The 26,846-nt window shown below is 37.2% G+C and overlaps 2 protein-coding genes across 2 annotated transcripts; both read left to right on the top strand.

Moving 5' to 3' along the window:
- The first annotated feature begins 192 nt into the window (after window positions 1-192).
- LOC130714421 (RHOMBOID-like protein 12, mitochondrial) lies at window positions 193-6,836 on the top strand. The gene is made up of 8 exons (XM_057564317.1): window positions 193-589; window positions 2,152-2,272; window positions 2,810-2,929; window positions 4,116-4,226; window positions 5,045-5,083; window positions 5,690-5,794; window positions 5,896-5,937; window positions 6,546-6,836. Exons 1-8 carry the CDS (start codon window positions 225-227, stop codon window positions 6,633-6,635), a joined length of 993 nt encoding a protein of 330 aa, XP_057420300.1. The 5' UTR covers window positions 193-224; the 3' UTR covers window positions 6,636-6,836.
- A 7,833-nt stretch (window positions 6,837-14,669) lies between these two features.
- Window positions 14,670-24,048, top strand: LOC130711655 (uncharacterized). The gene is made up of 11 exons (XM_057561358.1): window positions 14,670-15,128; window positions 15,710-15,859; window positions 16,267-16,434; window positions 18,022-18,174; window positions 18,307-18,459; window positions 20,891-21,055; window positions 21,169-21,339; window positions 21,798-21,987; window positions 22,079-22,289; window positions 23,020-23,272; window positions 23,606-24,048. Exons 1-11 carry the CDS (start codon window positions 14,942-14,944, stop codon window positions 23,662-23,664), a joined length of 1,860 nt encoding a protein of 619 aa, XP_057417341.1. The 5' UTR covers window positions 14,670-14,941; the 3' UTR covers window positions 23,665-24,048.
- Window positions 24,049-26,846: the final 2,798 nt, after the last annotated feature.

The raw sequence follows: 26,846 nt of genomic DNA, 5'->3' as shown, positions 1-26,846 counted from the left end.
ATGCTTCTCCAATGTTCGAGCAACGAGGACAATTATAAAAAAAGGCAATCCTGTTGCATAAACGTCGGGTACACAATAGTACCACTCATTGCATATAAATTAAAAAAATATTTCTCAGTTGAATATTATCTAATATGGATTTTTGGAAGGAAATTAATTATTTATTAATTATTTAATATGAATAGAGGATTCCAAGCCAAAAATTACACCAAAGAGTTCAAACAATGCAGAGGCTTGTCCGCAAGGTGGTGGTTACACTCCCACACCACCACCACCACCACCATCAACCCAACCTCTCCTTCAACAACTCTCTCCGCCACCGTATCTTCCACACTAGTGGTGGCAGCGCCCACATTCACCACCACACCCCGAAACCTACACAGCTAGGTCACCCATTTCATCGTTTTCACTCATGGCACTCCTCCAACTCCAACCACACCAAAATCCGATCGTGTCTCTCCCAACCAATCATCGCATTCAACGCTCTCCGGCGAATCAGCCTCCTCAACTGCAGGCCCAAGCCTCCCGCTCTTCATTCTAGATTCAATTCCAACCGGAGTTATGGTTCTTACCGACGTCGTGGTGGTTGGTAATTTTCCGTAAGATTGTCGATGCATTAGCCTGCATAATCGGTTCATTTTACTTGTTTTATGCTAAAGTTTAATCGTTTTGCTCACCCTGAATTTTTCCGATTAGAATCATGGCTGAGGTTTATTTAGGGTTTATGGGGTTTTTGCTTGTGATTGTTTTGTTTCTCAACTATATTTCTTGATTTTATTATTTGGTTGGAAATGGTTGATTTAAATTGAAATTGACTTTGATGGAAGTGATTTGTGTGTGGAAATAGATATATCAGAAGCAAGTTTGTACTTTGTAGAACAAGGTAGCATAAAATTTTGAACACAATGCAAAAGCAGAGCCATTATTTTAAACATGTTTGTAGTTGCGATTGGAAGTATAATAGTGGATGAACTGTCATTAGAAGCTTTAGGGTGGCTCCACTAGAAATGTCAGAAACTCGTAAGAAGTTGCACGTTTCTCTGAATTTTCAAAATTTTGAGAATCTGCCAATGCTGGTTTGCTCAACTAGTTAAAGAGATGTTGATCACACTACACTATGCACTCTCCATGTGCTTGGACTCAAATGCTTGGGGGAGCCTTCAACCAATAATTCTTCATGGGGTCATCTAATCCTAATCATTACCCTTGTGCCCTGACTAAGTATGGGAGTAACTTATCCTACATATCCTAAGTATTTTTTTCCTGGCAGATAGTAAAGGGCCTATATTCCTCCACATTGTAAATTGGAAATTCAAATTTTATAATTTTAATATCAGAAGTGTTTGTTATTGCTATTTGGAAAGAATGAAAAAGTAGAAGAAAGAGGATCAGATGAAACTCCCATTTAGAGAACATGTCATTTTTAGCTTATAATGAGCAGCATGAAGACTATACCTTCTGAGTTCCATTTTTGCATTTACCGATTTACATGTTCTTATAGTGTTGTCAAATGTCAAATAGCGGATATTGCGACGCTATAGTGTAGCGCTTTGAGGGCTCACCGCTATCCGCTTTTTGCCACTATTTTCCTCGATCTGCGATTAACAACACTGGTTATTTACGATAGTAAAGTTCAAATGTTAATCCGTTGTAGCAAGTCCTTCTGATTCTTCTTATTCGTGCATCATCAACAAAAGTCTTATCCCACTAAGTTAGGTCGGCTATATGGATCATCCAATACCCATTGAGCTTGATCAAAAACCAAATTTTGTGGGATATTATTCTAATTTTGCGGGATTCTAAATTGTGCATCACTCCAACAAAATGCTTGATGCTTTACATTTCATTGCTATTTTCATATGTGCAACTTGTAATTAGCATAGTTGTAATGCATTCTCATCGTGCCTATAAATCAACCTGGACGTGGCAGACAATTATGCACCCTATTATCCTTTCATTGACCATTTGTTTTATTCTTTATGCTGGTGAAACTCTGAATTTTCTTGTAACTCTCTTTTAATATTGAAATGCAGATAAAAGTATTTCCATCAAAATAATCCTATGCAGAAAAGCCATGATTTTTAATACAAATGTTTAGACTGTTTAATATGATATGGTAAATTCAATAAATATATTTTTTCTTATTTGCAGGAACTCTTGGTTGGACACGCTAACACCCGATAACATGGTTTTCGGCTTGATTATAGCCAATACTGCTATTTTTTTGTTATGGAGGATAGCAGATGAAAAGTTTATGATAAATAACTTTACTGTGAGTTTCTTGATTAATAAACTCGGTGATGCCTCTTGTAAATATTATTTTCCTGCCATTGCTTTGTACGTAAATCCCATCTGTGTTGCGGGTGCATCAAAGACAAATACTGTTTTGGAAATTCTTCATTGTGATAGTGTTATATATAACATTACTGTCTTTGATGGTGTGTCTGTACCCTTATCTTATTTTTGTTGAGTATAGAAAGAAAATGAACAGGAGTTTTGATACTTAAAATAATTCTTCCTAATAGCTGTAAATGTAACAACCTAATCTCAAGTTGAAGTTTATTTTTTGGAGATACTATGAGACACTTAGACCAAGTCCATACCTGATGCATATAAGTTAGAATAGATTCCATCAAAGTAATGGTTATTGCTAGTATGGTATCACCTGTGCGAAAAGGCTTGGTTGTTGTTGTTAAGGTACTTTAGCAGCTGTTTATGGATGAAGTTGGGAAATATGGTATTTCAGTGTTATTCTCTGTATGGATTTAACGTCTTCTAGAGTGCTAATTTATTTATTTTCTGTTAACAGATCTCTTTGGACAATATTAAGAGTGGGCGCTTGCACACTTTGATTACCAATGCATTCAGTCATGTAGATGCCTGGCATATAATTTCCAACATGCTTGGACTCTACTTCTTTGGAACGAATGTGTGGTTGCCTCTTCTTGAATTATTATTTTTTTTATTATTTCTCTCTCGTCTCTTTCCTTATATTGTTTTGGGTTGGCATGTATATATAAATGAAAAAGAAAAGAACAATATGTCACATGGTTATGAAATTCAGAGTCCAAAACACAAGTTTCGTGCAAGAATTATATAATATCTTGAATTTCTTATCGCATTCTAGATTATCAGGCTTGTGCATTGGGTGGCTCTTCCAGAATTTCTGTCTCTTGAAATTTGTTTTTATTACTTATCATTATCATACGATAAATATCTCAAATATACTGAATATAAATCTAGTAATCACATAGCAGGTTTTTAGTTATACTATTTTCCATAATAACTTTTGGCTTTAAATTAGATGAAAAATACCAAATCGACTATATATTTTATCGTATGATGCCATTTCTGTCGTTCTCTTCAATTTTCTTGTTTTTTTTTATGGGCTTACGTACTCATAGTGATAAATACGTTAGGATTCATTCAGTTTATAGTTTGTTGGTATCATTGTGATTAGGTGTGGTATTTTGCCGTCAGCAGCGTTTTCTTTTCTTAGATTGTAAGAAAAGACAATAGGAGAAGGAAGAAGAACCTAACACATGGGATGCTAACTATTGGGTTTGTAGTTTAATGAGTTACTACTATATGTTGATAGTTTTGGAGCATAAGATTTAAAGATTGTGATTTTATCAAAAGAAGAAAGATATTTTTGTCATTGGCCATCCCCTAAAATCTAGTTTGATTTATTTCTGTTCATTTGTTGCTTCTCTCTTATTTTTCTTGTTGATAGTTGATACGATGTCTTTTCCTAACACATGGAATGTTAACTATTGGGTTTGTAGTTTAATGAGTTACTACTATATGTTGAGACTTCTGGATGATAAGATTTATAGATTGTGATTTCACCTAAAGAAGAAATATATTATTGTCATTGGCCATCCCTAAAATGCAGTTTGACTTATTTCCGGTGCTTCTCTTATATTTTTCTTGTTGTTTCTCTTTTCCATTTTGGTGCACACAGTAAACATATTCTTTCATTCACAACATTGGCTTGTTAAGAACTCAGATACCATCACTTAAATGATAAATTTCTTGCTTTTATCTTTCTAAAATGAATAATTTATTCTATTAGTTTCCATTACTCATTACTTTTTCCCCTTGGCTTTAAGCAGGTTGTAAGCAATTTTGGACCTGGATTTTTGCTGAAGCTGTATCTTGCTGGGGCAGTTGGTGGTTCTGTTTTCTACTTGGTGCATCAAGCCTATAAGGCTCAATCATCAAAGGTCCTGTATTGATTGAAAGGGATAAAATGTCCGTGACCTTTTTCTTCGCATTTTCTGTGCGACAGAAAATGGAAAAAAATCTTCATTTGAAGTCTACCATAGCAACTAGAATAATTAATATGCCAATTCTTCAATCACAACCTTTGATATATCAATTCCTAGATCTTACTTTCATTTTGATATACCTGTAACAGGGGAAAGTTTTAAATCTAAAACCTATCTTCAGATATGTGGTACATTTGATTCTGAAGTAGCAATCTATGAATGGTCTTTCTATATTGTTTTGATAGAGCATACAATGATAATAGACATATTTTGTGCCTAAGGTGACTTGATTGGTTTCATTAAAATATGAGCAACAGTTAATATTTATACTCTTGTTGGTTGGAACTGACATATTTTTTTAAATACTTTACGAGATGTGAAAAATCTTTATCTATATTTTTTACCGAGGTTTTAATGTTTCTCTTCAAATGTTTGATACATTTGTTTCAGAAGTAACATCTATAAATGAACTTTCCATATTGTTTTGATAAAGCATACAATGATAAAAGGCATATGTTGTGCCTAAGGTGACTAGGTAAGTTTCATTACCAAGCAACAGTTAGGGCTCGTCTGGTTACCCGTTTCATTTTTCATTAAGTGTGTTTAGTTTACTTTTTGTAAAGAAAAAGTGTCTCGGGATGTATTACTTTCCCATTTTCATACTTTTTGGCTGGAAGTAACATATTTGTGTGAAATACTTTACAAGACATGAAAAATCCTTATCTACATTTTTAGTGTGGTTTTAACATTTCTCTTCATTTTGTTTGCAACAGGGCTGGAGATTTAGCAATCATTCAAAAGAATTGGCATTGGTAAATTTTTAGTTACTATTCTATAATAACCTTCTCTTCTTCAGGGAGTGTAGGATGTGTTTTTGTGATAACAGATGTTCTTGGTCTGACTTGTTGACTATGATTTTTATCAGCAATGCATTCAGGGAATTATTTATGTTTTTAATCTGTGTTAATTCCCTTGACGATTCTTCTATAGTTCAATTAAAAACTCGAATGAAAGAGGATTTTTCTACATACATTTAATTTTGTTGTTGCATAGCATGGCCAGATCGAAAGTTCCTTTCTGTTGTGATTGTGATGCGTTCAGTGAGTTAATTCCATTTTGGTTCTAAACTTTTTTTACTATTATTACCTTTGAGGCACGCATCGTTATGTAAATGAGCTGTCATTACCTACCAGAATTAATCAATTATATTCTGATCACTAGACTCCATTAAGTTCTCCTAGTCATAGGAAATGTCCATTAAGTTCTCCTACAATTGCTTCCGTCAAATTATAGTGAGATTATCAAGTTACTTTCGTATATGCATTAAAAATTACTATTTGCTTGTATCACTTGTGTGTTGTCACATTAGTTAAAGTCACTGCATGAGATTAATTTAACTAGAACTTGGCAATAATTAGGGGGCAAGTGGAGCTGTGAATGCAGTTATGTTGCTTCAGATATTCCTCTTTCCAAAAGCAACCATCTATTTCGATTTATTTATACCAGTTCCTGCAATCCTGTTGGTAAGCTCTTCTCAACCTTATGCTAAGTCAAAACTGTGATCTTTGTAAGATGGAGACTCACACATCCTTTTCTTCTGTCTTATAAATTGTTGACAATTAAGGGAGTCTTCATGATAGGGAAAGACATGCTCAGGATAATGGAGGTATGATGGACTGACTCTCTTAAGGTGTACTAATCATGTTTACTATTTTTGATAGCACTTTCCACCTCGAGCAGCTAGTTGTAGACAAATATATAATGCCAGACTTGTAATTACTTGTTTTATGACTCCAACACAGTTTCTATAAACTCAAGAGTAAGCGCTTTATGGCAATAAGCGCTTATTCTTAAGCTAATTTGAGAAGCTTATTGAAATGATCTCCAAATAGATCATAAGTAGGTCAAATGCTTATTCATAAGCTAATTCTAAGTAGCTTATGAAAAAAAACTCAAAACAGCAGAAAGGTAGCTATTTACATAAGCTCTCACAAAGACTTGCATATGCTCTTAAGCTTAAATAAGCTCTTCCAAACAGGGCCTTTAATATTTTAAGAATTGTCAAATTTATGCCATCCAGTTGGGGTCTGTCCTTGTTGTGAAATTACTGTATAAACCACTTGTCTTTTTGTTACCACTTGCGTTGCGTTATGAAATTTCTGTATAAACCACTTGTCTATTGAATTGATTATTTCCTGCATATCTTTTGAACTTCACTTCTCGCATATTTCCATGGCAGAATATGAAGAATAATCGTTGGTTTTCTATTTGTAGGGAGACACTAGTATATCAGGATCTGCACATTTGGGTGGTGCTACTGTTGGAGCTATAGCTTGGGCTCTAGTTCGGAAAGGAAGATTCTAAATCCTTTTTCATACCTCAGTAAACCCGATTCTTTACTTGTTAATTACCATTAAAGGAGTTGTTAATATTGACACATGAGTTGCTGTTCCTTTTTGTTTGTCTGTAATGAATTACCATAGCTTAGGTATCATTGTTAAGTTATTGGGTTAAATTTGAATTACTAACAGTTGCTGCTGCTTTACAAGCTCCTATTAGTTACAATGATTTATTCAATTACTAACCCAGAAACCTTCCCTCGTCAAACCCATAAGGGCATTGTTACATACACCACTCACCACCTTCGCCCCAAAACACACCACACCCACTTTATCAAAAACCCAAAAAATACTCTTCTCCTCAACCTTCTACTCACTCTTTCCACGATACTCTCACACCATTCTCCCTTACCATCTTCTTCCACAACTCTCCTCACTACTTTCTTTTCCAACATCCTCACCATCACTCCACACCACTCTGCTCACCCTTTGACCACCATTTTTCGCTTCTGCAGCAACAATGATGAAGCTTCTCATGGTGTGGGCGATCTCAACAATAGCTTCCAGATTTATGTCATCACTACTCCGAGCTTATTTTCAATAGCTATTTATGTCATCACTACTCCGAACTAATTTTTGGTATGCAACAATAGCTTCCAGATTTATGTTGAATAATTATATCTTCACACTCTCACCTCCAAAATGAGGTGTGGAGAGGTGGAGGAAGAGAGAGATATGAAGAAAGGAGAAAGAAAGTAAAGATGTGATAAGTGATTTGATTGATAGAAAAAAGATAAATAGATAGAAATGAAGGTGGAAAAGCAGTGGAGAGGTGTGTATGTATCATAACTCGATTTATGTTTGCAAAACATTAGTCAAACAAGGACTATGTGTTTTTTTTATCTACCAAAAAAAAAGTTAATTGTTTCTTTATAGTAAATAATTAAATTACTTATTAGCAAAGATTTTTTAAAGAATTATTTAAGAATAAAACTGTAAATTTGAATTGAAGGATTATTACCAAAGAATTGTGTTGGATTTAAAAAAAAAAGCTGTGTTGGTAAAATATGAGCTCCCACTCTTTTGGTGAGCACAAGCTCATTTAAGATTAAGTTGGCCCCATATGGGCGTAAATTAGGATCGCCCTAACCCAAACTGGCACTTTTAGTACTTTGGTAGATGGATATTCATACTGGTGGCTAAATTTTGTAATTTTTTTAAAGAAATGAAATTGAAAAAAGCCTTATTAAAAGGGAAATGCCATTTGTTTTCTCTTATTAAAAGGGAAAAACAAAACTCAACTAGAGTTATTTTCTGATGTACCATATGATGTGATTTTTTTTAATAATGTGAAAAAATGGGTAAAAAATGGTATTTACTGAAATGGTGGTGAATTTGGACAGCTTGGGGCTTGTGTGGCAAGAGCTGGATTCGCTCCAGTAAACGCGGGTCCGTTGTGTTGAACTCGCGATATCTAACGCAAATGAATGGCATTGATTGACTTAAAAACGACATGGAATTCGTCCCACCTTACGCGAATCCATGTCTGGGGGACATGATGGGAGGTAGGAGACAGGGGTGATGCAATAAATTCGCATGAGTGGAGGCGAATTCATTGAATTCGCATTAAAGGAGGAGAATTCACTAGATTCGCATTAAATGAGGTGAATTGATTAGGAATCATACCTTATAAAATGATGCTGAGAACTCATTATGCTCACACTCAAAAAAATCCAAGTTACTTTTGAAAAAAAACTTTGTTGAGCTCATTTTGAAATCCTAAAGATGAGTCAAGTAATTGCTTATGTCTGTTACAATGGTAAAGCTTATAAGGGCACTGAAGGGATGATGTTTGAAGGCCCGAAGAAGACAATGCATCTAAAACGCGGCATCACATTCAACAACTTGAAGAAGAAAATTCATACGAAATTGAAGCTCCGAAGTAACCAGGTTATTTCGTCTGTGGCCTTTATGTATTTGTCTTCATCTAATCTAATTCGGTATACAGGTCTTGAGATAGTGGATACTAATGATGTGTCAGTCATGATGGACGTATTTACTTAGTAGTCCGCGCAAAAGTCTATGGAGACCATGTTGGAGCTGTATGTACAAATTGATGAGGCAAGAAGTTCATCGGTACTAGTTTCAACCAATCCTACGAGCACTCATCCGACGTTGATAGACGAGGGCGTCACACAAATGGAGATTCATGAAACTGAACCAAAGAACGTTCATTTGGGTCCCACCGTCAATTTGGATGATGATGATGATGTCTACCGTCACCATGTTGACAATTCTAACATCATATTTTTAGAACCTGATGACAATGAAGATGATAAAAGGCTTCAAGCTGCCGATGGAGACTCATCTGGCACAAATCAAGATGATGACCATCAGACGACACCTCCTCCCCCTGTTAATCCTGAGGTCCATGGTATGTACAACCAACTTATCATTTGCATTGCTGAATTAACCTGACAGTGCATGTCCTGTTTTTTTTTTATGTTCAACTATCCCAAACACCACACCATTTTGGACTTTTGCTTCACACTACTCATATATCAATTGGGATCACCAAGATTAGGAGACGGATTTTTTCCAATTCCCGATGTGTCTGGCTCGTGGCAGTTATGTGATGAATTGTATGTTGGTTTACGTTTTAAGAGCAAGGAAGATACCAAGATGACCCTTAAGTACTATTATTCAAATGTCATCAAACCTTTAAGATGCTCGAATCCAAACCAATTATTTTACTTCCTACTGTCCCAATTATGAGGATGAATGCCTTTGGAGGATGAGGGCACGCGTAGACAAAAAAATCGATAAGTGGGTTATATCTAGGTGGGTTGGCTCTCATACCTGCGTTAATCCAATGACTTCTCAGGACCACAACAAGATGACTTTCGACGTCATATGCTCTTACATACTAGGTATGATTGTTGTGATATCTATAATTTCTTGCTCTTAAAAGGTAGGTGGTCATCCATCTGTCTCATTACGACCATTCAGGAGAGAATCAGTGGGGAACTTCACTACCAAGTGTCATACAGGAAAGCATGGACAACGAAACAAAAGGCACTTGCAAAGTTATTTGGCGATTGGGAAGAATCATACGATGAGCTTCTGAGATGGCTTGCTTATATGAGTTCAATTTCCCCAGGATCTTATTACTACATTTACATAGATGATTATGTCGGTGTGGATGGTCTCGTTGATGGTGTTCTTTGTAAATTCAGTCGGTTGTTCTGAACTTTCAAAAAGTGTTGCGAATATTTCAACTTTTGCAAGCCGATGATCCAGATAGATGACACATTTCTGTACGGAGGGTATAAAGGAACATTGCTCATTGCTCATTGCCACCACACAGGACATAAACTCCAATATTTTGCCGATAGCTTTTGCAATGGTGGAGGGTGAAACTTTGAGTCCACGGTCTTGATTTTTGCGTCTAATAAGGCAACATGTTACTCATAAACAAAGTATATGTCTGATATCAGATAGACATGCAAGCATCATGACCGTCGTGGCTGATCCGAGAAACGGGTGGCAACCTCCAAATGCGTATCATGTGTACTGCATCTGTCACATTTCAAGAAACTTCAACCATAAGTTTAAGAACGCAAAGCGAAAACATGAGCTGGTTATGATGGGTATTTTTTTAATCTCACTTGGATAATTTTCTTGTAATAGACAGAAAGACCAACATTGCTCACTTGTGCAGGTTACGAGCCATGTTCGTATCTTTTTTAGCAATGATTGGCCAAGTTTCAACACACTAGCCCTGTTATCTAGGCATGGATTGATGGCATTAGTAAGGAGAAATGGAGCCTCGCCTGTGACATTGATGGTCGTAGATACGACCACATGACAACCAACCTAGCAGAGTTTGTTAATAAAGTGTTCAACATGGATCCATTAGAGGCGCTTCTAGGAACAACGATGCACTCCATCTCTTCGCATAACGCAAGGAAATGCGTGGCCTACCTCTGAATGTTATCAACTGTGCACCTCCCTTGTTCGATCAGAGGCAACCCATACCAGATGTGATGGAGATTTGCAGCCTACAATTATAACAAAATAAAAGACAGGGTAAGTAATAAGCATAACTTATATTAAAAAATTTGTAGATCATCAATTTGAAAGGTAAGCTTATTACCAATTGCCCCAATGCTGCTCCATTACATGTAAGCCAACGTCGAGAGTGTTGTGAATACCACCGCTTCCTGCAAGCCTTATTGATCTAGGGCCTTCAACTAATTGGCGATGTCTGTTGTTCCAAGTTGAAATAAAAGGTGCATGCACCGTGACCCAATCCCAATCATGTTTCTCCGACAATGACATGTTGTGCACCTGAGCGGCTTGGAGAGGTTTTTCAGGAACATGTTGCTGAAATCCAAATTGTTGCATCACCCGATCTGGCTGATGCCATTCAACAATAAAAAAGGATATCATGGGTGCTATACTTCTCCACAAATGAATATTGTTCCGACATATTAGAGGTAGCTGCTGCAGAACACTAAGTGGATAAGGCATCCACACAAACTACATCCACAATAACAAGGAAAAGAAGAAGAAAGAGATTAGACTTGGACGAATATAATATCACACTGCTATATGTTTAATGACAGGTACTCACTTGCTCAGTTTTAAGTGTGTCAAGTTTGTGCCTCCACCAAGGTAGCTGATACTTTATCTATTCAGCATTATCTTTCTACTGATATCATACAAATACATTAGGTTGGTATATGTTAGAGACCCGGTAAATTGATCAACTATTCAAATTTGAAGTAACAATGGTTGCATACTTGGCTCCAAGAGCTCGACCTTCAATGATAGGGTGAAGTTCTTTGAGGGGGCCAACATCAGGATATCTCGTCCAAACCGAGAACTAGATGAGTTGTACACAACTACCGATCTCCACACGTGAGGGTTTGGTTGCATGACACATTTCTTTATATAGATAGGCAAGTACTGCTGAACACCAACGATATTTTCCAGCTTCCTCGAAATTCCCTAAAAGAGGAAGATATCTCAGAGGAACATGCGAACCACTATGGTCAGGTAAGAGGAAACCTCCAATCATGAGCATGATGTATGCCCGTGCAAAACACGTCAATTGTTGGGGGTTTCAACGAAGTCTAGCACATTATTAAAAGTATCATTTAACCACCTCATTTTTAACGCACCTCCTCTAATAGCATCCGCCGGGGGTACCCGTCCCAAATATTGATCAACGATGTAAGACCAATCACAAAAGGTGGGACCGGACCAGTGACAACGTTACCATCAATCTTCAAGCCCAGCTGTAGTGCAACATCTTGAAGAGTTATGCTGCATTCTCCGAACGGCAGGTGGAAAGTGTGCATCTTAGGTCTCCACTTTTCAATAAACGCTGATATCAAGGTAAGGTCTCGATAAACATATGAGACTAGCGCACACTGGTAAAAACCCGCAACTTGAAGGTGACCTTTGATTATATCGAGAACGCCGCGTACGAGTCTCTGCGTCTTATATCGTGAATCACGTGATCGTCAGACTTTGAGAATTCTATCTGGTTGTTCATTCCAGACTTTATCTAAAATGTGTGTTTCTTTGTGAGTAAGATACAACAAATCGGTATTATTGGGCTTAGGATTGATCACCAATTCCTCTACCATTGAAATTTTACAGAAAATGGGAATGGGGATCAAAAGCTTTTTGGATCCCTAGAACATTCATGTGGTCGAAGGGTGACAAGAAACGGGGGTGGCATTTGGTGAAATGGAGCACGGTTAAAACAACCAAGGAGGAAGGTGGTCTTGGTGTCCGGGACATGGCAATGACGAATACTGCGCTTCCTGGGAAAGCGGTATGGACGAATACTGCGCTTCTTGGGTTAGGGTTATGCAAGATAAATATCTTCAACATTCCTCCATTCTGCAAGTTGAGGCTCCACAGCAAGACTCGATGGTGTGGCGTGGACTATTACGTGCCCGGGATGGTCTTCGAGATAGCTTTGAATTTAAGCTAGGCACGGAGGAGTCATCGATTTGGTATGATGACTGGTCTGGACAGGGAGCTTGGGCTCCAAAGCTTCCTTTTGTTCATATCACGGATACGAAACATCGTTTATGCGATGTTATTCAGAATGGAACCTGGTCCCGGAACACTTTATACACAGTGCTGCCATCTGAGATGCAAGCTTGTTTGCAGAAAATTGCACCCACGCTGAACATGACTAGGCAAGATAAATGGGTTTGGCGAGAAAGTTCAACGGGTTGTTACAATGTTAGAGATGCTTATAATTGGTTGAGTGTGCCTGTGGTAGTCGTGGATGGGGCTGAATCGTGGCGGTGGATATGGAAGCTCAAGGTTCCTGAACGAGTAAGATTTTTTGTGTGGCTCATCATGCACAAATCCTTACAGGTTAATGGCAATCGTTTCAAATGCCATATGTCGTCTTCGCCGGCGTGTCCTAGGTGCTCGGGGGAGATGGAGGACGAGCTCCATTGCCTTAGGGACTGTCCTCATGCTCGGGAAATTTGGCTCCATATGGGGGCTTTGAGTTGGAGGAGCTTTCTGTCTGGCACGGTCGAGAAATGGATGAAGAATAATGTGTGTGGTAATCGTGGCATCCTGTTTGTAGCAGGGGTTTGTGGCATATGGAAATGGAGGAATAATAGTGTTTTTTAGGACAACGCCTGGAGCGTGGAGGAGGCTTGGAGGCACCTTTCTTTGGAGCATGATGCGTTCGTAACAGCCTTGGAACCAGGGCATGGGATGCATCATAGTACTTTGATAAGTTCTTTTTGGAAGCCTCCTGACAGAGGAAGAGTAAAACTCAACACAGATAGGAGCTGGCGTATTGGTAGCAGATTCGTGGGCGGTGGCGGCCTGATTCGTGGGCCGGACGGTGGCTGGATCAAACGCTTCTGGTCGGTGGAGGTTGGTGACAACGCTTTTATGGCAGAGGTTAGGGCTCTTCGAGACAGACTTATTATGACATGGGAGATGGGCTTCAAAGATGTCATGGTGGAGGTTGATAGTAAAGAGGTGCTGAGGGAATTACACCACAAGGAGAGTCATACGTTCTGTCATGCTAGCTGACATAGACTCATTACTTTTGCAGCAGTGGCAAGTGGTGCTACAATGGATTCCGAGAGAGTGCAACACCGCAGCGGATTGCTTGGCGCATCTAGTCGCATTTTCAGATCTGGTTGGGTTACATATTGTTGAGAAACCTCCGGTGGAAGTTGAACCTTTCATCTTGAGGGACTCGTTTGCTTGTGTGTAGTTTCTGTTCTTTTATCAATCTTCCGATGTATCAAAAAAAAAAGGAAGAAGGTTTAGTGAAGAAGTGAAATTAGTAAGGTTTGGAGAAGAAGTGAAGTAAAATTAGGAAGATTTAGAGAAAAAAGTGAATTAAAGTGAAGTTGGGTCGGATGTTATTATGGCGGTCCTTATATAGGGGTGTAAACCGCCAGAAGGTGACAACGGGATGCACACCGGTCAACGCGAATTCATTGATTCACCTCGGTCAACGTGCATCCATGTCCCCTGTCAGCTACGCTTGTCCCCTAGCCTTGTCTCCTGCAGCATTGATTTCGCCTCGGTCAACTCGTATTCAAGGCATTGATTTCGCTTTACTGACGTGCATCATTCACGTACATCTAGCTTGTCTCCGGTCAGCCATCAAGTCAAACATGACTTGAATACACGTGCATGTGGGCGAATCCACTAAATGCCAAGCCAGATTCTGATTCTCACATAAAGAATGAAGGGAATCTTTGATGGTTTTATGATGTTGATAATTCAAGTAAGGTGGGGTGTATTCAATGTTGGATGCGCGCGTGAAGTGACACGCATCATACCTTCACCGCCACGTAAGATCCAAGCTGTCCAGATTCACACCATTTTGGTAAATACCATTTTTCATGTACCAACTTTTTTTTTTTTCAATGTACCAAAAAAAAAACCAACAAAAACAAAAATAACTCATGAATCTAACAACTTATCCAAACCCCACGTTTTGGGGATCGACCACCTTAAATCCTCCACGTGATATGTGAAAACCTAGTCTCTCTCACTCACTCTTCAGATTCACCTTCTTTCTCTCTCTCTCTCTCTCTCTGGTTTTTTACTGGCCTCGTCTCTATCAGCGAACCAGTTTTTCACTCTCGCTGTGATTGTGATATGATATTATCTTCTCTCTGATTTGATTGATTTCTTTCACCCCACCCCATTTATTCTCGAATTAAAAAACCTTTCAAAACTTTACTTTATTTTATTTTATTTTTGTGGGGGTGTTGTTGAGTTTTCCTCAGAAAATTGATTTCCTTTGTATTGTCGAAAATGCGGTGGGAAAAGGTTCAGGTGAACCCCATATCAGGGGTAGCTGAAGCAGGAAGCGTGGTTTCTCCGCCGGGGAGAAGGTGGGGACACACCTGTAACGCTATCAAAGGTGGCAGACTTGTCTATCTCTTCGGTGGTTACGGCAAAGATAACTGTCAGACCAACCAGGTTCATGTTTTTGACACTGGTGGGTTCACTCTTCACTCTGCTTCTGTTGTTATTCCTCTGTTTACATTACAATCTTCTGTTAATAATTTTTATAATTTAATCTTTTGTGTGGAATTTGAGGCACCTTCATTTGGCTTTGTTGTTTTGTTTGCTCTCTCTTCTGGCAAGAAATTTGAAAATTTTCAATACCCCGGGTGGTGGGTTGTTCCAGATTTTTGCCATCTATGTGTTAGCATTTATACTGTGTTAATGATTCTGAATTTCTGATCAAAAGCTCATTTTTTCTAGAGGGTTTTACTTTTGTTATTACCATGTTTCTTTGAGGCCTTGTAGTTTGACTGTGTGCTGTTAGAAAGGTTCTTCTCTTGAGCCAAATAGTTTCTCTTCAATTTAGTTTTTTTTTTCTTTTCCTTTTTCCAGGATTGAAATGGATGTACTGAAAAGTTGATACTTGTTTTGTAGCTCAGAGAATAGAGTGTGTTACCATGTTTTTACATTTGTGCCTGGCTGTTGATTTATGTTTTAAGCATTTGTTTTGTGACTTTTGTGAAGATAATGTGGGCATTCTTTATTTTCTCATTCCTCTTTGGTGATTTGCAGTGAAGCAGACTTGGAGCCTGCCCCCGGTGAAGGGGACTCCACCTACTCCTAGAGACAGCCATTCTTGCGCAGTCATTGATGATAATCTATATGTGTTTGGGGGTACAGATGGGACCAACCCGCTGAAGGATTTGCACATATTAGACACTTGTGAGTAGTCGTTCTGATATCTATACTATTATGCAACTTTGTTGGCTTAATGTTTATACCCATTTGAGAAGTGCTATCAATACACTTTCTGACTCACTATTGCGGATTCCACTAAAAGTCTTGGGACCACCCTCTTTTTGTGAGCCTAACATGAAACTTAGTTGATAATAGTATTTCAAAAGAGTGAGCTTGTAGCCATTCCTCATATACCCATTTTGCCTCCAAAAGCCAAGATGTATTGTTTTTAGCTGAATTTGAATGATATATGTGTAGCCTGTAAGTTCTAGTCCTGCACCTTTCTTGGATGATGACCGTTTAAGCTAAAACTAGGGGACATTGTGCAGCAATGTTTAATTACATGCTCTTTATCTCTCATCTGTTTGACGTTTATGTTAAATCATTTTTAGCTTCACATACATGGATTTCTCCAAGTATAAAAGGAGAAGGGCCAGAGGCACGTGAGGGTCATAGTGCAGCAGTTGTTGGCAAACGGCTATACATCTTTGGTGGTTGTGGAAAATCTGCAGATAACAACAATGAGGTCTACTACAATGATCTTTACATATTGAATACAGGTAATTTTCTTTCCCTTATTATACTATGGTACTGCCAGTCATGGTAGCCGAAATCCTGGTTTTAAACAATCATGCGATTAATGAGGGGGACAGTGGTTTGAATCGAGTTTTCGACCTGTTTCCTTATTTGACCCAAAAGTTATCAATCGCACACTTTTGCTTTAACCCTATAGAATCTTCTCAAGCAAGTCTGTTTATCATCTTCCTTGTGCTCCATCCACGAGTTCTCTGCCGGCGGAGTTTCTTCTGTTCATGAGTTCTCTGTTCTCCAATGAGTTCTCCGTTCACAGTTTTTCCTTGTTTGTTTCTTCCTTCTCACTTTCGCGAGTTCTCTAAGGCCTATTTGTTAGATTAAACACCTAGATTCTAGATTTAGAACATTACAATTTGATGTATTGTGTTTGGACTTTGGAGTTGTTAAGATTTTAGGTACTTTATGGCTTATGCATGACACTCTTTTGGGTTATGAGTTAGGTTTATAAATAAAATTTTATTTAACTGTTTCCAGTTATTATTTAAGGCTTTACACGGACGCAACAGTGCTGAAAATTGGAAAGGTTTCGGAAGGCTAGAAATGAAGTGAGGAAAGCTGCGAGTGAGGAACGATCCAAGACATATGAGGAGTTTTTAGAGATTTTGGAACAAAAAATAGAGAACAAAAAATATATAAGCTTTTCAGAAATAGAGAAACAAAATCAAGAGATTTAGACCAAGTGAGATATATTAAAGATGAAGACGGAAGATTTTTGGTTACAAATCAAAGTATTAGAAAGAGATGGAAGAATTACTTCAACAAACTTTTTAGTGATGGACAAGGATCAAACCTTAACATGGAAGAGGATGAGCAAAATCTGGCTTACCATCACTGAATTCGAGTCGGAGAAGTTAAAAAAGCTCTCGAGCATGGATAATGGTAAAGCAGTAGGTCCTGATGATATCCCTTTTGGAGTTTGAAAATGTGTAGTAGACCAAGGTATCGGTTGGTTCGCTAGGTTGTTCAATGAGATAATATAAACATATGTCTGATGCGTGAAGAAGAAGTACTTTGTCCTTACATATATAAACAAGGGGGTTATTTAGAATTGCGGTAACTATAGAGGGATAAAACTTATGAGCCACACTAAAAAATTATGGGAAATTTTGTAACAAGGGGAGAAGTACTTTGTCCTTACATATATAAACAAGGGGGTTATAACTTTGCACCTTCAATTTTAATTTTGTCTTGACTACTCCTTATACTCCAATGTAGATTAATAGTTTAGATTTGATGAGGATTAAAATTTGAGATTTATTCCACTGACTCTAATTTGGAACCCTAACATTTATTTACCAATAGTTAGTGCGCTTTAAATTAACAAAATGATCTATTATAACAACAGTTGAAGTTTTGGGGCTGATTAGGACAAAATTAAAATTGAAGGTATTTATTTGCAAAAGGCATGATTGCATGAACTTGAAGGTGTCTCTGTACATTTTTCCCTTCCATTTATTTGCCTCTTTCATGCACGTGTAATGAAAATCCGCCTCTTGCTTTTGATTGGTGGACCAGATGTGAATCATTGTAATCATTCATGTTCATTTTTGTAGAGACGTTTGTTTGGAAGTGTGCTACAACATCAGGCACTCCACCATCTCCTCGTGATAGCCACAGTTGCTCCTCTTGGAAAAACAAAATCATTGTGGTAGCGGGTGAAGATAGCCGTGATTATTATTTGTCTGACGTCCATATCCTTGATACTGGTATCAATCTGTTTTATCTTTTAATTTTATAATGCAAATGAATGGCTGTATTTGTATTATGATTAATTTCTCACTGTAAGGGGCATTTATCTGAATATATAGTAATTTTCTTTGAAACTTCTGTAAAAATAGATACTCTAATTTGGAGGGAGCTGGTCACTTCAGGCCAAAGGTTGACACCACGAGCTGGTCATTCCACAGTTTCTTTGGGCAAGAACTTGTTTGTTTTTGGTGGATTTACGGATACCCAAAATCTATACAATGACCTTTATATGCTTGATATTGGTATGTTCGATATAGCTTATACAATATGTTTTCATCTTATGTCTTTATTCTTGCTATACCATGGCTTAAGTGTTAAAGAGAAGCAGAACCTTACTATGTGATGGAATTAGAGGGTTTAGTCTTTGAGGTATAGAAGGTGAAAAAAGAAATGCAGAGATTATAATTTTGTTGATATGATATATGGGGTTTGATCTTACAAAAGATAAAGCACTTACCGCTATTTTTTTTATAGTAATAGTACTCTTAAGTCTTAATCTAGTTAGACTGGGGAACTGATTAAGGCTCATAATCCTAATCTATACAATGGCCTATATATCCTTTATATTGGTCTGTTGAATATTGCTTATACTATATGTTCTTATCTTATGTCTTAATTCTTGCTATACCATGGTTTAAGTGTTCAAGAAAAGCAGAACCTTACTATGTGATGAAATTATAGTGTTTAGTCTTTTAGGTATAGAAGGTGAAAAAAGGAATGCACTAATGCAGAGAATATGATTGTATCGATATGATATATTGGGTTTGATCTTACAAAAGATAGAGCACTTGCCCTCTTTTTTATAGTAAGTAGTACTCTTAATCTAGTCAAATAGAGAAATTAATTAAGGCTCATAATCGTAATGAAATAAGGAATCAAATCAATATAAATAAGAAAGTAAAGAAATCAGCAGCAAACTAGTAGCAACCAAATAGAAACCGTGGAACATAGAGATTGAACAATTTGGTGCGAAACAAAGCCACGAAACTGAGAAGACAAAACGTCCAAACAAACCCTAAAGTACTCCAATTAGGGATAAACAAGGGGGAGCAAAACTAGCCATGATAAAACCAGACAAGGTGCCAAACGAGAATGAGTCACCGATGACTATCTTTGTCCCGCAACAAATAGTTGCTGAACAAGATATCATGACCAACATTTCCAAAAGCCGAACTGGGGGGAAACTTAACTGGAAGGAGCAGACAACCATAATAGAAGAAGCGGCGATGTGAAAATAGGCCAATTAGGTGGTGCGTGTACTCATGTTGGCAACAGCTTGTACTTGAGGCCGCATGTGAAGGCACGAGGTGGTGGATTTGGTGAAAACGTTTGGTGGATTGACGAGGGTGTCACCTTTGACACCTAATGACTGCTGAGAATGGGCCGAAGCAACAAGGGTCGGGTGACCGGTGGCTTGAGATAGCTTATGATGCCACCTTCAACTCCTGACAATTATAGGGAGTGTTCCAGCGCTGACACCAATTAAAGCCTGAAAACCAAATATCAAAATAAGGGATCAAAACTTGTGGCGATAAGCGGATAACATATGGTGTGCCAATGCTGATAGCTGCTGGAACCCTCAATTCTAACACGAATTAAAAATAGAGTGCCTCGAAAAATCAGGATAACAAGAATTGACCAAAATGCTTGTTTGGGAGATAATGACGTTGTTATAATAGTAACTTCGGGGAACTCAGCAGCGAAATGATGATGTGTCAGGTCACAGAGGATGGTACCGTGATGAAATGATTAGAATTATTCTTTAGAGTATAGAAGGTGGAAAGGAATATAGAGAATAAAATTGTATTGATATTGTTGGGCCATGTGATGCTTAAAACCCAGGAGTTAAGGGCAAACCACACAATTGGATTGGACACCGCATCTTTCACCCAAAACCTTAAGGCTTTAGATGTATGGGTCCTCTCAGTTATAAACTGCTCAACACTCACTTTTTCATCCAATGTGGGACTTCTTACACTCAAACTTGGTTTCCCAACAGATATGATCTATTGGGTTTGATCTTACAAAAGGCAAAGCATTTACCCTTATTGATAGTAATGATAGACTCCTAATTCCAATGGGAAAATAATTAAGACTCTTAAACAAATCAATATAGATATGGAAATGCCAAACCAATCCTAAAGAATAATCTAACTTACCTTAAATTACTTAAGGTATGATCAAGATTATTGGTAAAGACTAAGATGCTCTAACACTAAGCATCATGGGTCCAACTTTTCCGGCCACACTTGCTTTCTTGGTGAAGAATTTAGCCCTCATGGGACAAAGGTGGATGTGCTGGTAACTGTCATTTAACAACCTTATTTGCTAGAAATTTCATTGGCACAAAATACTTATCTTTTCTTTCAGAAGGTGTTTAATCATTCATATGGTGGGAGTTTCACATTTGCCATAACCTTTTCCAAACTTTTCACTTTGTGACTGATGTAATTCTGCTAGTTTGTCATTTTTTTTATTTTGGAAAAAATTGTCATTTTTAAGAAAGACATTTAGCCTGAAATAGGGACTCAAAGTCTAATACAGCCATTAGGAGAGATCCCGGTGATTCACCAATTCTTGTTTGCTGTTCTGGAAGTGGTATCATGCTATATGTTTATCAAGGTTGATCTAGTTGGTATACCTCGTATCATCTTTTATTCTGATTGGGTGCAGATACTGGTATTTGGACAAATGTTACAACTACAACCAATGGTCCTTCAGCCAGATTTTCTGTAGCTGGTGACTGTTTGGACCCATTTAACGGTGGTGTTCTAGTGTTCATTGGTGGTTGTAATAAAAGTCTCGAGGCCCTGGATGATATGTATTATCTGCATACAGGTTGGATGAAAATTCTTATATTCGCTAGTATTAAATTTTTTGAAACAGTATTTTAGTTCTGGTATTTGTCTAGAATATTATGCAATGAATTGTGATATGTTTGTGACCTTTAGGGATTGCTAGGGGAAGTGAACAGAGACCAGAGAAGTTATCTTTAAGGAAGCAATTGAAGCTGAAATGCCAAGAACAAAATCTCAATCCTGGCCAAAATCAAGGTCTTGCTAGATATGGAATGGGTGCTGATACTAGCCCGATCATGACCGTGTTGAAGTATACCCAGCCAGGTATGAGTTTTCCACCTTTCCTTCATTATAAAGTTTCTGATTCATTGATATCAAGAAGTTTAATTTTTCCCCTAAAAGGTATATCATCCTTGATCTATTGGATTCAGGATGTTCCTCAAAAGTATATTGGGGCTTATGTTTAAAGATTTAGGCCACTTGGTTAATTAAGTATAAGGCAGTTAAGAATTGTGTTCTCAGTTGAACTCTCGTTAATTCAATTAGTAAAGTTTGTGTTAATGTAGTAGAACTAGTTCCTCCAATTAGCATATGTATCATCAATCTTAGACATGGTGTGTAGTTATGACACGTCAGTAATTGACCAAAATAATGATCTCTCTTAAAGATTTTGGTTTTGATTATTTATGAGCCAGAAGGACGAAATGAATGAGAATGTTTGACTATTTACATTTCAAAGTACCAATTAAAGGACAGCTAAATATCTAGCATCATAAATGCAGGTAGACAAAATATCCCAGTAAACCAATCCCTGCTTCATTCTGGAAAGAAAATGTTTGAAGCCAAGGTTTCTGAAAACATCTCAGATGGAGGATTAACTATTGAAACTGTTATTGATGGAAAGCCGCTACGCGGAGTTCTGTTTTTAAACAAGCCAAACTCTTTGAACCCAGCTGGTCTTGCCTTCAGTAGGTAGGTCTTCTCCAGTTCTTCCCCTCCCCATACTCTTTCCTTCTCACTTAAATATAATTTTCTTTTAACTTCTGCTTAATTCTCAAAGCAGGAAGAGGACTGCTAGTGAAATTGATGGTGTTATCTCAAACGGTACACACCCTAACATATTCAAGACTCCTAAAGTGCTTAAGCAAAATCAAATGGAAAATAGACAGTCAGTTCATGGAGACAGTTCAGAATCTCATGAACACGGTTCTGGAGCTGTTTCTGCGCTTACACCAAATAACCCAATTACTGCCACTGCTTCTGATACCTATAAGGTAAAGTTATTTTCTCTACTTCTGTTGGTTAGAGTTCTGGAGGCAGGTCTGGGGAGTGATTTCTAAATTTTTTTTCCCCCTCTAAATACACATGGCAGAGATTGATCAATAGAAATATTCTTGAGTAAAAGTTTGACAGAATGATTTAGTTGGGCTTTCGTATTGAAAGGAGGTTGATTTTATGCTATGCTTTATCTAATCAGATGTATAATTGTCTTTAGAAATGTGGGAACTGCTGCTAGTTAGAGTTGGTACTGCCTGAGGTTATTGAATTTCCACGAAGTATTATTTCCTATAAATAATTAGCTCAATCGCCGGGTCTATTTCTACAACTTTGCCTATAAAATCCCCCATCCCTTTTCTTGTGAACTACAGTTGATATAATTTGTTCAGTATGTTTCTGGGATATCGGTACACAATAATGTGTTCCTTTGTTCCATACTTCCATGGGTTAAATATTGTCCAATTCTATACCCTATGTATTTTCCTTGATAAGAAGATGGCATAGTCAGTTATTGAATGAGGGATTGAGGGACTTGGATTTAGTTGTGGTTGAAAGATCACCATCCTGTGTTAATCTCGTCTGAAGATATGAAAAGCAAGTTTGAATTTTCCTTGTCTGTCTGCGGTTTTCCCAAATAATTGATGTCAAGGTAATAATGCGTATCCATGGGAATGCTAGGCAGGTCTTTTGCATAGTTTCTTTTATATATTCCTGACTGTCCTGCAGGTTTCTGCGAATCCAGAACCAGAAGGCGCTTTGTTGAATCAAAATGACGAAAAACGTGAAACACCAACATTAGGGGAAAACTTGAGAAGTGATGGAGCAAATGACAGTTCCAAAGGTGAAGCCCAGACAAATTATCAAACAATTGTTCCCATTTCCAACTTAGAAGTTCCAACAGATGATAAAAAAAGTGATGCACCAAACGGCAAAACAGAATTTCTGGAACCTGCACCAACTGCGTGTTTCTCAAATCAAGGTACGAAAACAAGGAGCTGTAGGTGCAAAATTTTCATGTGTTTGCACTAAATGGAATTTTCCCTTTCTGGTTCAAGCATGAACCAATATTTTAAAACCCTCCCAACTGTTAGATCTAACTGTGTCTCATGTGAAATCTCTTCGGTTTGTGTCTTGAAGCATAGATAGTTAGTTGAATGCGAGAACAACAAGAATTGAACTCTAGGTTACATTGTTAGACGCTCCGCTAGTAATGTATTTGCTAAGTTTAGTTTCAAGTTTATTTCTTGTTTCTTGACATATAAATTGGATCTTGCTTACCCAACATTAGATTGATTTTTTTATGAACTGACAGGTGCAGTGGCGGATTCCTCAATTCCAAGGACAGGAGAGTGCAGTGAACCAGCAAAATGAATTGAGCTGATGGTAGTGGACACCTTGTCTGCTTGACGTTTGTACATACCTTTCCTCAAGGTGACCATATAACTGGTGATATAGACTAACATCTTCAATTGGAGGGATACACATTATGATCTTCTGGCTGGCACCCTTTGATCTGAAATTTTTATTCAACAAAACCATGACTACCTTAGGTGTAGGTAGTGATAGAACCAGTTCTTAGTATGAAACTATTGAGTTATCTATTTTTTTTTTCCATTCCTGTCTTCTCCTTTCATTGTAAGGGAAGAAAATTTTGTTGAAAGCCTAACATCTACTTCATCTGTCATAGCTCTAGGATTACTCTATTGTTACTTTTCCATCTTTTTATTACAATTATATTGTCTGGAGTTGCATTGAGCCTTGCTTTGTTCTTTAGAAGCCACACATGGCACACAAGTTGAGGGTTCGCTTGATAGCTTAAAAAGTTTTAAAGTGGAAAATAAAGTACAAAATTAAATTGAAAGGAATGGCTAATCCTTGGAAGTTCTAGAGTCTTTTACCATATGTGAAACTATGTTAGTGCTCAATTTTTTTTTATAAACGGAGGCTCTAAAAGCCCAACAAGAACGAAAGCAACTAACTTCCTTCAAAATGAACAGTCTTTCGACTTTTAGTGTGTTTAGAAATTAGTTGATATTGACCAAAAAAAAAAGAAATTAGTTGAGTGATTAAAGAAAAAAAAATTTAGTTGAGTGTAAACTTTCATCTTCTCAATTAATATGAAGAGTTTCTTTTACTTTTTTATCTTGAAGGTACATGGTAATACATAAGCATTACCAAATGTAACATTGGTACATTGCCAATTTTTCATCTTCTTTGAGAAAACCATTCTTCAAGTGATATGAAGCTTTTGCAAAAGGAATATTGAAGGTTCCAAGCTCGATTAGTCAATATGAGATTCTCCGCGGTTCTCCAATGGGACATGGGAATTGTCTTTCCCCTTTTCTTTCTATTCATATTTTATCTTGATTCTTAGGCCAACGTTATTTATAGTCTTTTAGTGTTACAATATGTTTATAGAGGTGTAAATAATAGACTCATATTTAAAGTCGAAGTTCCTCTTTCTCTTTGTATGGAATTTGTGGCATTAGAAAGTTGCCGCCAACAATTTTTGTGAGATAGACCAATAAGTAATTCCAATGTTTAAATAGTTGAAAAACATGTAATTGCTAACAAGAAAATTTGAATTTTACAACAAAAATTTTTAGTCTCACGTTGCCAAATCTACTCCATTTTCCTTTTTCCTACATACAGGAAACTCACGTTTCATCATATAAGAAAATATAAGATCAAAGTCTAAGATTAACGCTCATTTGAATGTTTGGGTTGCGCCAACATAGTGTGGAAACACAAAGTTTATGCACTAGTTCAAATTTTTTACTGATCCATTTTGGGTCATGAGGGTTTTGTGCTTAGCGCACAACAGCAAAGGTAAAATTCGTGGGGTAATTTTTTTTATCTTATTTCTTCTTTGCTTTTTGTATAGTTTATTTTTAAGAGATTAATTTCTATGCACCGACGGTGTAAAAAGTTTTTCACCATCATTCAATCACAACCTTCCATTTCTAATTTTTAGATATTCTTAAATTCAAAATTAATTGTAAGCTAACAAAATGGAGGGATGTGATTGAATGATGGTGTAAAACTTATTTACACCGTCGGTGCATAGAAATTAATCTCTTATTTTTAATTATGTGAATTTTAATTTTTTTCTCATTAGTAAATACGCTGAAAATATTTTTTTATTTGATATTATTGTAAATATTTGTTTAATGTTATAAACTTTTTTATTACACAACTTTGTTGGGCAAGGCGGTGTGGAGCATGCTGAAGCATCCCCACAAGCTATGGGTCCAAGCGTTATCCCATAAATACTTGACTGATTCCCATAAATATTTAATTAGCCACAGTATTCCTAATTTTTTTTTGAAACACACAGTATTCCTTTTTAAAAGTGGATCAAATATATTAAATTAAGCCGGCACCGAGGTCAAAGCATCAGAACGAACAAAAGATCAAGTCCAGGGGGTCCCTCCTCTATCCAAACAGCAAAAGAGGAGGCGGAGGCACTCCTGACTAAAAAGTTTGTGCCGGATCTACAGACAAATAAAACATCCAAATGTGAAAAAACCAAAGAAAGGGAACGACAATCACTAATAATCAAATCAAGATAAAAGTTGCCTCTGGTGCGACGCCTCCACCATTGAAAGAGCTGCAAATAGTCTATCTCAAAACACACAGTCTGAAACCAAAGATCAATTGCAAGACGCATAGCCCAACGAAGGCAAAGAGTTTCACTTAAACCAGTGGATTGCATCAAGACCGGGGCAAGAGAAGCAACTGCAAGAATCTCGCCATCCACATCTCACATTAACATACCAAAACAGCATAGAACTGCGAACAGGCGCATCAATATTAATTTTAATCCAACCAGCAACAGGTCTCCTCCACCCTTGCCGGCTCCTCCACCGCTGTCCGAGGTACAACTGTTGGGCGAGGCAAGGAACGAACCTTGTTCTCGAACACAAAGGCATTACGAGCCTCCCAAACATCATAGAGCAACGTAATAAACCTCTCAAACATATCATCATCGACCCCTACAAGTATCTGTGACACAATATTCTTTTTTTTTATAGGCAAATGTTAGTTGTTAGTAATTTTAGTATATTAGTCATCCTCAGGGTTCGAACTTTGGACCCTTCACCCATCATCTTACTCAACCCTTATGTCTCTAGCTCTTACCGCATGAACTATCCTTCGGGGATTGTGACACAATATTCCTAACTTAAACCTTAATTTTTTTTCTCATATCACAGCTTAGCTGCAGTCAAATTTGTAGTTGAATAAATAAAAATACGACTAAGTTAAGGTTACCACAATATCACAATTTCACAACCGTAGCTAAGTGTATGAAATCATTGTGACTAAATTTAGTAATGCAAAGATTGGCCATACTTTTATTTAGTTTTTTTTCTTTTTCTGTAATAGCAAGTTCAGAACTTACATAATATAAATAAATAAAATTAAAAAATATAACAGAGAAATCAGAAATTAAAATCTTTTTTTTTTTTTTAAATTGTAAATAAAATAATGATTGTTGATAAAATTTAGAACCCACTGGAATATAAACTATCTAGAGCGCAATATCAACAAGC

The sequence above is a fragment of the Lotus japonicus genome, chromosome 4 (assembly GCF_012489685.1).
Source record: "Lotus japonicus ecotype B-129 chromosome 4, LjGifu_v1.2".
Classification (NCBI taxonomy): domain Eukaryota; kingdom Viridiplantae; phylum Streptophyta; class Magnoliopsida; order Fabales; family Fabaceae; genus Lotus; species Lotus japonicus.
This window is presented reverse-complemented; position numbering and strand designations above follow the sequence as displayed.

What these genes read in the sequence shown, in the direction of transcription:
- LOC130714421 (XM_057564317.1), top strand. Translation starts at nt 225, where the DNA reads ATGCAGAGGCTTGTCCGCAAGGTGGTGGTTACACTCCCACACCACCAC. An exon ending in TTATGATAAATAACTTTACT is followed by an intron (nt 2,273 to 2,809) that starts GTGAGTTTCTTG and finishes TTCTGTTAACAG; the next exon opens with ATCTCTTTGGACAATATTAA. An exon ending in ATAAGGCTCAATCATCAAAG is followed by an intron (nt 4,227 to 5,044) that starts GTCCTGTATTGA and finishes TGTTTGCAACAG; the next exon opens with GGCTGGAGATTTAGCAATCA.
- LOC130711655 (XM_057561358.1), top strand. Translation starts at nt 14,942, where the DNA reads ATGCGGTGGGAAAAGGTTCAGGTGAACCCCATATCAGGGGTAGCTGAA. An exon ending in CGTCCATATCCTTGATACTG is followed by an intron (nt 18,175 to 18,306) that starts GTATCAATCTGT and finishes CTGTAAAAATAG; the next exon opens with ATACTCTAATTTGGAGGGAG. An exon ending in CTGCTTCTGATACCTATAAG is followed by an intron (nt 22,290 to 23,019) that starts GTAAAGTTATTT and finishes ACTGTCCTGCAG; the next exon opens with GTTTCTGCGAATCCAGAACC.